Raw genomic sequence first — 17,184 nt, forward strand, 5'->3', positions numbered from 1 at the left:
GGGAATGTCATTTGACCTGAGTAGTAACTATTTAGAGGTATACGTACTTAACGAGCAGTAATGCAATCTCTCAGAACATAATTTATTTTAATTAATGAACAAATATCTGGTTTTGCGTGAACAGGGATACTGTGCGACTGCTCTTCTAGGTAATGCCTGCCGACAAATTACTTTTTCAGTTGTACACAAGATCCAAATATGTATCTGACAATAATTGATTTGTATCAGTCATCAATGCTATTTTGTGAAGCGGGATTGGGCATGACTACGCAACAGAGATTTTATACTTGGATACCTAGAATATATTTCGTAAACTACGAAACCTAAAACTCTAGCCTTAACCATTGAAATTGAAGCTAAACCCTTACATTTGTGAGATGGTTGTTTATTGGACAGCATTTCGGCACGAAAATGTACACATACTTTCGCTGAATGTCATGAATTAACTTTGAAATTCAATCAACGACATAATGCAATGACTGAGAAAGGTTTACTTCCCAAAATAGGCATTAATTATCAGAAAGAATAAATTTTACCAGCTTAAAAATAGACGAGTAGATATATATATATATATATAATATATACATAATGAAATGTTTTAATGTATGTACAAGGGTTATAAAGGTCCGTGTTACCTTGTGTACAAAAATAAGCAGAAACATTTAAGACCGAAGATTTCAAATTATTGCATTTTCTTGGATTGAGCATCTATCATCCGTTGGCGGAGAAAGAATCTTCTGGTAGTTACTAAGCGGTGTTATGTGTGCATCTGCCTCACCTTCCAACTTCGAAGGAAGCATCAGATTTTGTTGCCCAATTTCCCCTCTGAGGAGGCAACTTCAAGCTACCACCTACCAAGGGAAAATGATGGGATCTTAGCTTCCTCTTGAATTTTGCATAACTACAAAAAATTGGTAAAAATTAAGTCCGAAACGAACACATGTAAAAGTATATGACACGAATAAGCATAAAACGGGGAAGGATATGCTAACAATAATAAAACAGTTCACGGAAGAAGGACAAACGAGAAAGAAGAAGCTGTCAGAAGATGACGAACTTCTCCTACAATGTTCTGTTCTATGAGCGCACACTATAGAGAGGGATTTTATAAGCAGAGACACATTTGATTACGCGTAAGCATTTGAAATTGTGCATAATTGGTCGTTCAATGTACTTATAATTCTATAAATGCAGCTTGTAGCGCTACATGAATGTCGATTATGAGTTAGATGCGAGGTACAAAACCCTAACGCCCATGCTTCCAAGATTTTTAATCAGCGAAATTGTTTACTGCTGTTTTTATTTACAGAATTCTTAACTTGATAAAGTTAAAGTACAGAACAAAAATAAAAATCAATTTCATTTTATATTCCGTTTCCCGGTTCCGCTCAAAAATGGACTTCAGATTCGCATCAAGGGGGTATTCATATAAAGATGTTAACTTGCGGATGCAAAGGAACCATGGTCGTCCATATAAATAGTAAATATTAAGACTAACAGCTGTTTATACTACTTCAAGTGTAATCTCATCAGCATAGGTGGTGTTTTATCGTACTTTTTCTTTCTAAAATTTGAATCCGGAATTCAAACTGCAAATTTCACCAATAGACATTTTTAAGCTCCTAAGAATTTCATTCCCATTCAAGAAAGAAAATATATATTGAAGAATTAATTGTTTGATTTATGTTATAGTTTCAATGAAACTCACATTTGCAACCAGCGCTGTGTGTCAAAAACGAAATCATGTTTTACCATTCCATATAAGGATTTTCTAGTCAAAATATTTGTGACACAATGTCTAATTAGTAAATGCGGAATATTATGGTGTACTGAAATTCGAAAAAATATAAGGGTGAAAGAATGAGAGAGTAGGATTACGATTGTGTTTTCACAGAAAATAAGTTTTGCAAATTGCTTATGCCCTCCAGAGTCAAGCTCTATCTTTTCAAGTCCAAATAACGTTTGTATCTTTATATGTGTCATATCAAACAATATTGATCGAAGGCAGAGATAACGTATATCAGCGGAGTATGAACAGCAGAAAAATATACATGGTTAGGAGAACTCTTAGGTATTTTGTAGCGATAAGCTATCGGACTTAAAGATTCGACGTGTCTCACAATCCTTATACATGATCAGTCAACGTTCAACAGACCGAACGGTGGTGATCGCTTGTGTGCCGTGAGGTGTACTTTTGATAAAAGAGTTGACGACCGCCATTATCGCCAGAGATGTCGGGACGAACGGCCAAAACTCGGACCCAGTGAATTGATTCGGGAGAAAAAATTTCTCGGACTGGTTTTTCAGCAACAGTGACACGGAGAACACATTTCAAGATGTGGACATTGGAGTATCCCATTGAATATGTCTTTTACGGGATCGCGACTATTGCCCTATGGACCATCATCAACTTGTTCATCAAGGTGACGTCCGAGAGAACAGAAGAGGAGATTGATGAATTCGAGCCAAGTGTTCCAGAGGAAAACGAAATTCATGTTATAAAAGAGAGGGAGTTCCAGGGAGTGTATGCCACGAGAGAAACTAGTGGCATCCCTACCAACAGTTTTAAAGAACTTCGAAAGGAGAGTGCGTGGGAGAATCAGGCATTCGAATTGAGCACAGGTTTAGAAGACTCAAGTGGAGCAGGCGAAAAAGTATTATTTCAAGGAGAGTTGTTGAGGTATAAACCGATAACTGGAGACGTATTGGAGATAAAAGATTGCTTCCTGGAAAAAGAACCTGGAAGAAATGAGGGGGAAGTTGGATCAATGGTTGAAGCAGAACCAGAGATTAAAACTTCAGATTGCCAGGTATTACTTCCAAAGGTTTGGGAAGAACCTACAACTGGAGCTGAACTGAAGGTGGGAGATTGCTTCCTGGAAAAAGAACCCGGAAAGAATGAAGTGATAGTCGGACCAATGCCCGAGGCAAAGCTGTGGGTCGAATTTCCGGATGATCACCAGGAGGAGTTACTTCCAAAGGAACTGGTTGAAGAGGAACCAACGACTGGAGCCGAACTGGGGATAGTAGATAGGTTCCTCATAAAAGAACCTGGAAGAGATGAGGTGGAAGTTGGATCAATGGTAGAAGCGAAACCGGATATAAAAGTTTCGGATTGCCAGCTGGAGGAATTACTTCCACAGGAATTGGTCCGAGAAAAACCTGCGCCTGGAGTCGAACTGGAGGGAGAAAATTGGTTTTTTGTTAAAGATCCTCAAAAGGCAGGAGTCGGGGAGGGACTGAATACGGAAGTAAAGTCAGAGGGAGAATATTTAGAGAGTTCCCTGGGGGAATTTCTTCCTAAGGAATCAGTGAGGGTGGGAACTACGATTGAAGCTGACCTAGAGCTGGAAGATCCGCATAATTTCCTGGAGGAAGAACCTCGAAGAAATGTTGACAGCATGATTCCGGACGAAACGAATCCGAAAAATGAAGGTTTGAATTATAACCTGGAGGATGACCACCCGGAAGGAATTGAACCTGAGGGTCAGGCGGAGGAAGTACTCAAACGGGACGATGCCAGGCCGGATTGGTTCGGCGAGGATGATGCAAAAACTGAACAGTCCATATTATTGGATTTGGACCGCAAAGCTGAAATTCTCGGAAGTGATCTCAAATCCGATATGGCGAGTGATTTTGAGGTAGTGGAAGCGCCAGTTTCCCAGGTCGATTCAGTTAGGGAGACAGAGATGGAAGCGGTACGTGAAATGGCTGGTAATTGGAATGAAGATTCTAGTGGTTATGAGATCCTGATTGGTGATTTAAATCCCCCTTCGCGTTACTCGAGATCTGAAGAGGAAGAATGCCATGATCTCGGAGATGACGTTGACCGAAATCAAAGCAGCGAGGTGGACGTAGATGAGATCCCCGAGGACATAAACAACGAGATACCCGATGAAAGTAAGAACTTAGTGGTTGGGGTTGAAATACCCAGGATAAATGTCATTGATCCGTCGGCGCAGGGTCCGTATGAATTTAATGCGGAGGAAGATGAAATTCTTGAAAAAAATGATGTTGATTGCTTTCCCGAAGTGGAAGAAGAACTAGAAAAATCTGGCGCAAAAATAGGTGATGTTGACACCGGGGAAAATGGGGCGTTTCAAGATTCATCGAGCAAACCTGACCTTGACTCTGATGGGGAAATATGCTTCTCTGAAAAAAGGGAGCGTGTTAATCCTGAGGAGAATGTCTCAAAGTCCATGCCGTCCGACGAACATCATTACGCTCAAACAGAAGAAGGCCCAAGGATCGGCAACGAACGAACTTATCCCATTGCTGAAGCATTGAGCACACAGGCACAACCCTTCCAAGAGGAGGTCGAAAGTTTTCACTCCGATGAATCAGAAGACCTGACAATCACTGTCGAAAGATTGACGGATACGCCCTCTAGCGACTTCATCACTTCCCCTCATGCAGCAGAAATATTAGACCCCCACGGCGAAGAAAAAGAACAAAATATTTTAAAGGACCTGGACCATATCGTCGATGGACCACTTGATAGTCCATACTATTGTGCGGGAGCGGAGAGCTCAGAAGAGGGACGCGAAATAAATCGCGTCAACACCGAGAGGAGTACTCAAGAAGGGCACGCGGCGGAAAGTGAGACACCGGTCGTGGATGTGTTCAGGAGGGACCGAGTTGAGCAACCCACCATCGGGAGCAATGAGGACGTAGTAGTGGAATCTGCGGTTCGGCCACTTGGACGTGAGGAAGCTATTGGCAGTGTAGGAGTCTTGGAGCATTTCAACGGTGGTGCACAACACGTCAGCGAGACGGCAGACAGGCACGTGGTACCAAAAGATTCCGACCGAGAGAGTAGAGAATCTATTCAACGGGTTATTGGTTTACCTGTTGAGGGAGATGAAAAGTCAAGTGCGGCGGATGCGATGATAAAGGCGGAGGACATATCTATACGGAATTGCTCCAATGCTAAGAAGCCGAGCCATCAAGGTTAGTGCATTGTCATTAATACCCAAAACATTAAACAGTATGCTGCAATCACGTGGGAAAGAAAAAAACAAACGGTAGATTAAAAATTTACTAGAACTGTAAACCTGTGTTTGTGTGTCAGCCATGGTGGATATGGTGAATTCTTTAAATATTTCACGTAAAATTAACTCACCCAATGGATACTGGATATCACGATTATGCACGGATTCCCTTATAAAGTGAAAAGTCCTTGGTTTGTTCCTCAGTGGATATAAAAAAGAGATATGCTTAATTATTAGTATTTCTCATTGTCATGCTTTTGTCACAAATTTTGCGAGGAAAATTAAATAAGCAGTTGAATTTCTCTGTTCAGCACCTGTAGTTTTAGACAATTAGATTTGCCTTTTCATTGCTGCGTTTGGATTATTCTTAAAGTCATTCTTAAAATATTACTACGGAAACTTGAATATGAATTTAGCATGGGGAAAGTGTTTTTTCATTTATTAACGCACAGTTGCCCACCCCTGGGGGGCTGGTTTGACCCCGGCGGTGAAAGGAGTTTTTTAGTTCTATTTTGATCCCTACTTCGGGTGCTACGTGGAGAGCTCTTCATTTGGATAACGTAGCCCGTCGGATGGGAAGTTATTAAATTGTACAAGCTCCTGGCACCCTTTGCTAAGTGTGCCTTAATACTGACACCGGGTTTCCATCCACCCTTCCCCAATTTCTTGTAAATGTTACAGTTGAAATGATCCACATATCATTAGTGAGACAAATAAATAAGACTGTCGATTTCCTCCTCTTATGAATACTACGATTTTTTGTTAATAATTGAGTCTCCTTTTCTTTATTTATTCGCTACACAATTTTTCTCGTAGATTTATGATTTTTTGTGTTCCTTCGTAAAAGTTTTTTTCACAAACTTGGGGGTTCTTAACCTTTTTCTTGAACTTCCTCGGGATTTCTTTCTTTCAAAGATTCTTTATACTAGAGCCATATCGCTGTGGAATTTAGTTCAATATCTCGATCGCAATGCTTATCCATCATTCGTGTGATCAGTGGAACGAAGTGTCCTCTAAGCGGCGAGAGTAGATCGCAATATTTACGGTTCATTGCATCTCTGTCAAGGACGGTATCGTTGGCCATCAGGGTATCATCTATGCAGTTTTATCATTTTGAATTGACATTTTTCATTGCAACAAAATATTTGTAAGTTGTTAATCCGCTATTATACTTCACTGGAGGCAATTACATGAGCATAATTGAGAACCGTATATTATACACAAAATCGATACTTTTTTAAAGACAGAAACAAAAATGAAATGAAAGGACACTCGCAGAGATATTTGTAATGTTTCAGTGGCCACGCCACCATCATACAGCAGAGTCTGTCAGATGAAGTGTGTGTGTGTATATATATATATACATATATATATATATATATATATATATATATATATATATATTATATATATATGGATAGAGAAGTAATGAAGAAGTAATCTTCCGATGAAGACGGAGTAGAATTCCGTCGAAATTATCAAGAAATAACGTGTGAGTGATATTTTTTTTGTGTTTCTATGTTGTTTGTTACTGTGTAATGTACTATATATATATATGTATATATGTGTGGGTCACGGTAGTCCAGTGGGTAGAGCGTTGGACTGCTGACCGGAGGGTCCCGGGTTCGATTCCCAGTATAAGGCACTTTTGGCTCTAAAGTGAATTTTCGGGTACCAGGTCTTCCTGGGGCACCGTAATCGGCCCAGGGAAAGGAACTGGCCCCCCTACCCTGATGTGTGAATTTTCACACGCCGCATAGGGCTTAGTACTGGGTGATCTCTACCATCACCTACTAAACCGACCTTCGGGTTGATTACTTTGTTTATGGTTATATGTATATATGCATATATGTGTGTGTGTGCATATATCTAATCATATACATGTGTGCGTGCATAAAATACACAAAGAAGGCGTGGTAATCTAGAGTGCAGAGAATTAGGCTACTGACTGGAACACTCGGGTTCGATTCGAGGGGAGGCCCTAATACGAGCATCCTCGTAAACCCTCAGCTTTACCAAGGCTGTATGATATTTCTGGTAATAGAAAATATCGCGGAAACCCTAGGCGGTACAGGGACAGTGGATTTTACAAGCCGTTAGGCTTAGTAGTATTAGGTGAGGGCACACTTCACATCACAAGGGAACAGCTAAAAAATATACATATATAATATATATTAGTGTGTACATATATATGCCTACATTTATGAGTGTGTGTGTATATATATATATATATAAATATAAATATATTTCCACACACACACACACACACATATATATATATATACATATATATATATATATATATATATATATATATATATATATATATATATATGCACACACACATACACACATAAGCATCACGCGGGAACAATTATCAATTCTCAGCTCGAAGTAATCACGAATACCCTCAAGAGACAACAAACATATATAAACCGAAAAAGGTATTGGGAAATAGGATAGAAACAAAGGACCGTAGTTCAAGTCCTGGTCAAGGAAACTATTTTCTGCTTGCGATCCGCACCCTTTCACCTTCCCCAATTACTTTGTATTTGTCCTTTATATGTGTTTATATTCCTTCTTCTTATGCCTAAATCCGTATACCATATCATACAGTCACTTGAATGAGGCATAGGGTTTTTTTGCTCAGAGACACAGTAAACCCCCTAAGCTCTTTACGCACAGCTTAACATGTTAGCAGTACGACAAAAAAATAGTGCTAAGCCTTCAAATGGCCTCTGTAACCCAGGGCCTCATTTTTCCATTGTAAAATAGTGGATCGCAGTAGTAAAAATGACTGGAATAGCAGCTTCAGCTACTGGAGAACTAATTATTACTAAGTTGTTTTGTTATTTTCACATTGAATCGCAAACTCCATTTTGTACTGACGACCTAATGCCTTCCGTCACAGGACTCTTTAGGGATTTGCAAGTTCTAACGCAAATTATGAATAGGTGCCCCATTGAAGTTCTTTATATATGTTATTATATTGTTAAAATGCAAGGTATATCATGAAAGCAATTTTTAAAATTCTTAATGAAAACAATTAAAAGTAAAAATTCTAATACACTAAATTACCCTCTGATACCCTATGAAATAAGCAGACAATTATCTTCTTAAGTTATTATTATTGTATACAATTTCAAATATTTCGTGTTGCTAACTTCATGAAGCTGATTACTGATTTGTGATTTATCGAAGTTGTTACAGCAAATTCCGAAAATAGCAATCAAGAAGGAGATGAAATCCCTAATCGGCCGCAATCCAATATCCCCTTTCTACGCGAAGACTTCATCAATACATATATGAAATCCAAATTGAAGATAGTGAAGCCGAAGAAGAGCAGCATCTTTGAAGCTATTGGCTGTTCTTCCCATGAAGAAAGGAATTTATTGAAAAACAACTGCGGACAAGGTACATTAAAAATGGGTAAAATGTACGCAATTCATTGCATTAAAGTATATGGCTGCCCCCTGCGTATATGAATTACGATTTCCTGAAAATTAATTCAGTTTTTCTTACCATTTAACTTAAGTTATTGTAAAATCACATATTTTTATGTTCAAAACGGTTTTTAATTAATAGGTAAAATTTGAATGAAGTAGATTTACATAATATTTTATTTATTACTGATAAATGTACCTCTCTCAGAATGAATTCTCAGGACTGGGCGTAGCCAAACTACGGAAAAGTAGATTACATTCTCTATTTACCTCATACTGATTTCAACATAAGTGCCACTCATTCACAGCTTCCATTGAACGGAGGTAATATTATCAGCGGCTTACCCGTAGTTGAAATTTTCTTTTTTCTTTAATGAAAACTCCTTGGTTGGTAACACGCCTTTCTGGGGATACCCCAAGAGGAATTCAATCACTGGACCTTGAAGCAGGAGAATCACGGTTGGCGTGTTGGGGATTGCTCAGCAGACGATGAGAAACTGCCGACGAGGAACAATTTTGGTGACTCACTACCCGAGTTTGAGGGTTACAACTCGTACTTCGAGGCCGTCAACAGGATGTGCAAGAAAGAGCAAATTATAGACCTGATTGCTGAAGGTTTTGACACCGAACATTTAGACTTTGAAGTGCCCAGAATTGAAATTAGTGAATGGTAAGTTTATGGAATTATGATACATAAATTGTGAGCCTACCATATTGTTATCTGTTGGCGAATAGTTTTACGATCTCAAAATTTATGGTTCGGACGAGGTTTGCAGAATGAGTCCATTTGTAATTGCCCAAAATTAACGTCTCGGCATGAAGATCAGATAGTGTGTTTACCACCGACGACGAACCCACGCGTTATCTCTGCTCTAATGCGGGGGAACTCTGACCTTTCCCACTGCAAGGAAGGAGTAATAAACATTGTCAGACTGATCATGACAAGAAGAAAAATATTTCTTGTGAAAGCAAAGAAAACGTAATATATTTTCCTTTTAATTAAAACCATAACATTAAGACGAGGAAGATAATAATTTCAGTGCCGATATTTGTATGCTAACTACGTGGCTTAAGATTTTTTCTTTCATCAAAAACAGGATATCCACCATGGAAGGCTGCAAAAGTACGTACGAGTTGAGGGTCAAACTTCTCAGTGAAAAAAAAATAAAGATAGATGAATTCCAGTCCGACACTTGTGCCGACACGGCGTGGAGCAAGGTACACCTATTTTTAGAAGATGGATTCAGCTACTGGCTATTAACATAACTGAAGGCTGGTCCGTCATTTATTTTCTAGTGGATCATATTGTTGGCATTTTTAGGCAGAAATGCGTTCACCAACTTTAAATTAGAAAGAAACGTGAACAAAGGCAATTTTGGTAACGTGAAGTAAAGATTTGATTAAAGATTTCATGAAGTTATATGATTTTGTTGGTTTGAAATGTTGTGTTAATTTGTAAAAATTTGGCAGGAAAATGAAACCGCCGAATTTGAATTGAAATCCTCAGCTAATGTCTAATTTAGACCAAAATGTACTGCAACGCAAATATCATTTCTCCATCGCTACATGGATAATGTAGCGATAAAAAGCAATAAAATTTATATAATTGCATACAATAATGAGATATCAATCTTCAATTTAATTTAAATATCGAGGAAATGAATGAAATAGAGTGATATGATAAATCCAAGGGATATTTCACCTCTCAGGAGAGGTGGAATTAAATGGGAAAAATGAAGGCACGGTGAATACTTATTAAAGTTAGTAAAAATAAGGCGAACTATAGCTTATAATGAATAAATTCTTCCATTTCTTGGACTCTAAGGTTATTCTAGAAGCACGCTCTAAATTATGGTACATCATTAGTATTGTGCAAGATATTTGGAGGTACTTGCAGGAGCTACTCGGAGATGGATGATTCGAATTTGGAATTATGAGTTTGCTGTAACTGATAAATGTCTTTTCTTTTTTATCTCAGGTGTCACACGTCTTTAAGAATTATGGCAGAGGCGTTCGATATGTATGTTTTAACCACGGTGCAGTTAAGTGGCTTGGGAACCACGGCTGCAGGATGACCGGTGGTGTCGTGAGGATAGAGCGTCGAAAGCAGTGAGTGAGAGAGAAGAATAATACAGCACCTCACGTGCAAAGCTCCTACGCGTGTAATGAACATTTCTCAAGAAATCATAGGATATTATAGGGTGGCAAATTTGATAATTTTGTAGGTATTTATTTTCAATACAATTTCCATAAAAATCAGTTTCCAATGTTCCAAGAATATTCCTAACGATTACAAACCTGAAAACTTATGTTTAACGTGGAATTTTTTCAGAAAGTATATCGTCACAGAAAAATTGAGTATCAAAAAAATATGCTTGAAGTAAGCGCTATTAAAAATTAATCCACTTTCTAGACGAAGGGATACATTAATTTTTGATAAAAATTGAAGAATTATGTCTACTAAAAAAATAAAAATTTTGAGAAAAATACAATTCATGTTGCAATAAATATTTTTGTAGATCTTGTCAAGAACGCGATTTAACCGCCCAAAACTGAAAAATAATACTGAGTTTCGTCCGAGAATGAGGCACAAATTTTGGCTTCGTCGAGCAGGAAAATAAAAGATCACAAAACCTATTGTCGGAGTGTTCCACTTGTTGATTTCTTTGTAGTAAGGGAATCCAAAGCTACAAAGAAAAAACGGGTCAGTTGGAAGAATTATAAATAAGCGGATATTGTTCTGAGGGGTCTTGAGGAGGAAAATTCATCCATTTTCTCTTCAGTACATGAATATCAGCAACTTGAAGCTGCAGTCACGACTTGAACTTTCTTGTGTATCCTTCTGAACAGGTAATCTCTAAAAATATAATTAGCCACCGGCGTAAATGCCACTGGGAATTGGATACATGGAATCTGTTCGCAGAGGGGTGCTGAGCTTCCTCAGCTCTTTGTCCAACCAATTACCTCTATTATTTAAACATCAGTGTTCCTGAATGCCAGCATCATTTTTATGGGTATCTGTTGCAAAATGAATCTTCATAGTCTTCTTCGTCGTTGGTTCACCTTTTCAAATGACAGTTTTGACAGAATTTCAGCCAGCTTCTTTAGGTCAGAATTATCTAGAGCTGAAGAAGCTGTGCGGAATGCCTACGAACCAACAACATCCAATTTAGCTCGAAATGTAGCAATTTTATTATGAGTTTTACAATAAGCAAGTTGCTACAAGTAGGTGGTGTCTCCATCCGTTTTCATGCGGAAACGGATATTCCTCTTGGTTTGAGTTACGCGGTTCATATAAATTTCAGAGAGTAAAGAGAGCACGTGATGCGTTTTTAATGTGAAGTTTACCGGGATTAATCTCCATTGGATTTTATTATGAAGATTATATTTCAAAGAAGAAAAAATAAAGGCTTTTAAATAGGACTACCATGACGGTTTCAATACATTTATAAAGAGTGTTTTGTACCATTGGTACCCACAGCGCATTATCCGAAATATCCTTGTTTACTTTGCAATGGTTCTGTAACTTAGAGATAAACATCAAATGTACGATAAAATAGTAATGAAAATGAGAAAATCATTACAGAAAAAGGGCCATGAACAGATTTTGCCTGAAATATTTAAATTATATTAGGGATGGGCTGAAAGGAAAATAAAATGAATACCGAAGAGTACTGACTAAGGAAGCATTTGATTTGAACTGATTGTGTATATTGGAAGGGTGAAGTACGTGCCAGATCTCCAAAGTGTCAGAAATAAGCTGAATTTCATTGCGGAATTCAAGTGCTTTAACGCCGAACAAAAAAATTAAACCATATCTTTTGAGTAAGTGTCCCGCACTTGTTGTGTAGAGTTCATAAGTAAGGTTAAGCCAGCGTAAGAGTAAGAAATCTTATGTTAATTTTTAATCACACATCTTAGGCTAAGAATGGTATCGATATAGTTTTGGATTTTAATGCTAAAATCAATCACCGATCATGAAAAATATCACTGAATTCGCTATCACTACCGATGGTGCAATAAAGGCTACAATGGGGACAAACCCAATGACAACCAGTCGTTTAATAGTTGAGAAGGATAAAATTTTATTTCCAAGAACTATGTATATATATATATGTATATATACCCACAAAAATGTTATAAACATAGTTAAAATACATTCTACAGCCTAGGAAAACCTTCCGAGTCTAAAAATAATTTCCGCTCCGTCCCATCAGCGCAAAAAGCACTTGACGACAAATCAGCAGTCGTCTCCCAGGGCCCTCCCCGCTCGAGTCCCGCATTTCCTCCCTCCGACTCCGAACCCGTTCCGCAACTCTTAACCCCCAAAGAACCAGGCACGCAACTTAAAGCCTTCAACTACCTCGCGCGGCCAACACTGTCGACCTCGGTAGTTCAGCAGGAAGGCGATGGCAGAATCGAGGGGCCCCGCGCCAACCTGTTACCGAGTATTTCAAGAGCTTTCCACCTGTGGCTTCAGTGACATCAGAAGAGGGGGGGGGAGGGGTCGACCAAGGTTCTATTGGGTGGACTAATGTCGACAACTTTCAAGCTCACTTGAAGTATTCTCAGCCGAAAGTTTCTATTTTTCCCTTTATTAAAGCATTTAGAATCCGTCGTGCGGATAATTTCTTCTTTTAAGATTATATACTGACTGCCTTTTGATGCGATGAGCTCAGAAATATAAATTGTATGTGTTTTTTATGAACAAATGACACTAAACTGGATTCAATGGTTAGCAGAACGATCGCGATGCCAAAAAGAGTCGTCCGAGAACGACTGTGCTCAAGTTAACTGCGCGAGAGATATCGTATGAGGGGCGGTGCGTGCTATGTGCAAAATAATGGGCGACGAAACCGTCTATTATAAATTAATTCATGTCCCAAGATTAAAAGATCGCGGAAGGGATTGACTTAGCTCACCGTTGGAGTTGTAATAGCTCAACCGTATTCTAAATGTCAGTGGTGATTTGGTCGTTTGGTCCTTGGTTGATGGGCTTGAAAGGGTGCAGCGAAGTGTGAATTAGCATGCACCTAATTATGGGCTTGGGTGTTTGATTTTACGAGGTGAAATTACTGCATCATGGGGGAGAATAATCACATAATGGATACAAAAAATATTGCATTAAATCTTGCGATTCATTAAAGGCATCATTAGAAATACCTTTTGCGTAGCATCAGTCGCACAAACTATAATCACACCGATTGCAGAAAAACGAAGAAATCTTTTCTCAAGTGGTATATTATTGTGTGCTATATGCTAATTTCTAGGTGTGTGTTTTTGTACATATATATATATATATATATATATATATATATATATATATGTATATATATGTATATATATGTATATATATGTATATATATGTATATATATGTATATATATGTATATATATGTATATATACATATATATATATATATATGTTTATATGTTAATTGTATATATATATATGTCTATATATATACGTATATATATATATATATATATAAATATGTGTGTGTTTGTGTGTGCGTAATTATATATAAAGTCGAATCTCGAAGGCTCGCCAGTGTTGTGACTATCGGTATTGTTAGCCAAAAGACAACTAAAGCAATGCATAAAATATGCGAAAGAAAAACCGCATTATATATATATACATGTATACTTATATATATATATATATATATATATTAATATATATATATATATATATATATATATATATATATATATATATATATATATATATATATATATATATATAACACTTTTGCGAAAGTCTCACGGACGTGAATTATAATGTATATGAAGTTAGCACTTGTGGACAAAGACAAAAACACAGAAATACACAAAAAAGAAAAGAACTCTGTTCTATCCTTCTCTTCCTCGAGAAAGCTAGTGAGTTTGTTTTCTTTTTTTGTGTGTTCCTGTGTTTTTGTTCGCTAATGCTAACACCATATACATTATATACATATGTATATATATACATATATATATATATATATATATATATATATATATATATATATATATATATATATATATATATATATATATATATATATATATATCTTTATATGGATGATGTACAATGTACTACTAAGTGTAACCGGCTGATGATACGCTGTAAAGGAGAATGAGTCTAATTCAATACTTTTTGAGCAATTTGTAAAAAAATTATTTCCTTCGCGTAGCTAATTATTTGATAGTGCACGTATTTCCCTTCTGTTTACAACCAAACACAAAAAGCGCGGCAAGGGCAACCTCACGTCCTAAGCGCAGCGAGAGGGTCGGAGAATTACGAAGAGGAGATTTGGAATGAATTTTTGCTTGGTCACATCATCTTAGGGGCGTTTAAATGTTTGGTGGCGGAAGAAAAATGCTAATCGGAACTAAGAAGTGTATCCTTTAAACCCCACTGCGGATGGCCCATGTGCAATAGATATACGTATAGGATCTTGTCTTTATATATTTCACCGCCCATCTCCCATCGATTCACTTTATGTTTTCCTTTCGAGCCCTCTTTCGCTTCGTGGGGTTCGAAATAACACAGGCAGTCGTCCGAATGCGCAGAATTGACTCCTCCTTTTCATGTGACCGATGGCGCTCACGAGTGAGGAGTACGGAGGGTCACTCCATCAAAGCGGTGGACGGACCGTTCGACTCGAGCAATAAACAAATCACGACGAAACCGTTATCAGTGGCGCACGAGAAAAATATTGCCGGGAGATTAATATTCTCGAGCAAAATCTCTAGCACGAAGTCCAAGTTCATTCTTTTCCTTCGAGCCCATCACCGGACGAACTCGTTAAAAGAGTTCTATCCCTTGCTCCTTCTCCACCGTTCCTCGAGAGCGGGGAAAGCACTGAAGGAACTGGAAGTTGAGTTAAGAGTGGGCAAGTCCTCGATCGTACGCGACAGCGCTCGACGAACTCTCCAAAAACGACAACAAACCCACGAGAAGCACACTCGAAACGGGTCCCTGTACCCACCTTAACCCCTCTCCCCAAAAAGTGAAAGGGCGTTCTCCGTACAAACACACACACACGCCGGAATCACAGTCGCCAAACACTCGTGCGAATCTCCTCCTCAATCCAATCAGGTGTGGCTGTGTATGTCTTTTGTGATCTCCTTTTGTTATCACCAACCTTTACCGGAGAGCTTTCTTCTTGGGATCGTCCCGATCAAACAAGCGACGACTCACACAAAGAAACGAAAATATGATGCGACGAGTCATTTGCTCATATAATATTTATATATTTATATAGATAGGTAGATATATATATATATATATATATATATGTGTGTATGCATGCTTATATAATTGTGTTTGAGGAAGAAAGAAAGCGTCTTTTTTTTTTTGGTTGGTTCCCTTTCGTTTAGAATGCCAGCTCGACGAACTTCCGTATCGTAGAAAAACCCATTGGCGGCGAAGCCATTGAAGTGAATCCCATCAGGGAGGTGGCGGGGTCTCGGCTCTCGACTGAGGGGACGGCGTCCTATCGATGAACTCGAGCGCCACCGACGATCCGTCACCGCCCTCCTCCTCCTTGACTGCCGTCAGGCCGGATGACGCGGCGGCCGCCTGCTCCGCGCTGATTGTTATCGGCTCGAACCCCGGCGAGGGCATGTCCTTCCTGGATGGCGTGACGGGCTCCGAGGCATCCATGGCCATCTTCAGCTCCTTCTCCCACGCCTTCTCCTTTCGCTCCCTCTCCTTCCTCTCCAGCTCCTTCTGGCGATTGTAGACGAGGAAGGGGAGGACTGGAAAGTGGTCCATATCACCACCCGGAGATTCCTGGGGGTAAGACGGGTGGGAAATATGTGAGTGAGTTGTTCCTTGCGGATACTGCGCTGAAAGGACGACCCTTTGATGGCCGCTATGATAGTCGGGTCGTCTACGCCGTACCGGCTAGCGGGTTTGATTATCCCTTAGTCATTACTCACATTGTGGTTTACCCCAGTAGTCTTGGGCGAATAGTGAGCTATGATTACGGCCCTGTTGCGTCTAAAAATTAAAGTATAATACGTACGAGACTGTGATATACTGGGTTTTGAGAGATGGGTTTAGAAGAGGAGGGAACAAGTAAAATGAAAAAGAAAGGTAAATACACGTAAAAGTACAAGGTATGGTAGAAGAGGAGAGAAGGTAGCTGGAAGCAATGCAAAGGAGGCAAGAAAGGTCAGCCAGTCAATGGCACGACTCCGAGATCTTATTCCTGAGATTATCATAAAATCCCTCAACACAATGATGTGTTGAATTAGTGATTTAGTAACTAACTGTTGGAAACAATCACTAAATCTTATGATGATTAATTATGGTATTTATGATCTTATTCTTCGTGTACTGATGAAATAAAAAACTCACCATGCCAAAATTTGCAAAAAAATGACAAATTTGGAAATATAAAACTAATATAATTTCTCAGATAAGAAATTTGGGGGAACTTTTTGATAACTAAATGTCGTCAAAAAGAATTTTAAGATACATATGAGTAGGCTTGACACTATTAGCATCCGTTTTCATTGATGCATTAAATTATTTCAATATGATATACGGTCTACATAAATTCAAAGAATTCAAATGATAAACTTATTATTGAAAGAAAAAGGCATACAATTTACTACTGAATGATGCTCTTAATTTTGGAAAGAAAATACTTTGTTTTTCTTCGTACATTTTATTATGCACGACCTAGGTTTCGACTAACAAAGTCATCATCAGCTGAAGTACAGAAAACAAATTGCTTTATGTACGCGCTATATACA

The 17,184-nt window shown here is 38.5% G+C and overlaps 2 protein-coding genes across 2 annotated transcripts in view; one reads left to right on the forward strand and one right to left on the reverse strand.

The window, feature by feature from the left end:
• The first annotated feature begins 2,336 nt into the window (after window positions 1-2,336).
• LOC139688133 (uncharacterized) lies at window positions 2,337-4,955 on the forward strand. The gene has a single exon (XM_071585561.1). The coding sequence runs from the start codon at window positions 2,337-2,339 to the stop codon at window positions 4,953-4,955; it is 2,619 nt and encodes an 872-aa protein (XP_071441662.1).
• Window positions 4,956-14,500: 9,545 nt separating this feature from the next.
• The window catches only part of LOC139687560 (serine/threonine-protein kinase 32B), a 538,955-nt gene continuing 536,271 nt past the window's right edge, over window positions 14,501-17,184 (reverse strand). Inside the window, exon 10 of the mRNA XM_071584772.1 lies at window positions 14,501-16,213. Within this exon, the coding sequence (XP_071440873.1) occupies window positions 15,869-16,213 (345 nt within the window). The 3' untranslated portion in view covers window positions 14,501-15,868. The remainder of the gene's footprint in view (window positions 16,214-17,184) is intronic.

This window comes from Hetaerina americana, unplaced genomic scaffold (genome assembly GCF_022747635.1).
Source record: "Hetaerina americana unplaced genomic scaffold, ioHetAmer1.1.p SCAF_2, whole genome shotgun sequence".
NCBI lineage: Eukaryota > Metazoa > Arthropoda > Insecta > Odonata > Calopterygidae > Hetaerina > Hetaerina americana.

Bases quoted from the DNA above. Each gene is read 5' to 3' on its own strand.
- LOC139688133 (XM_071585561.1), top strand. From the start codon at position 2,337: ATGTGGACATTGGAGTATCCCATTGAATATGTCTTTTACGGGATCGCG.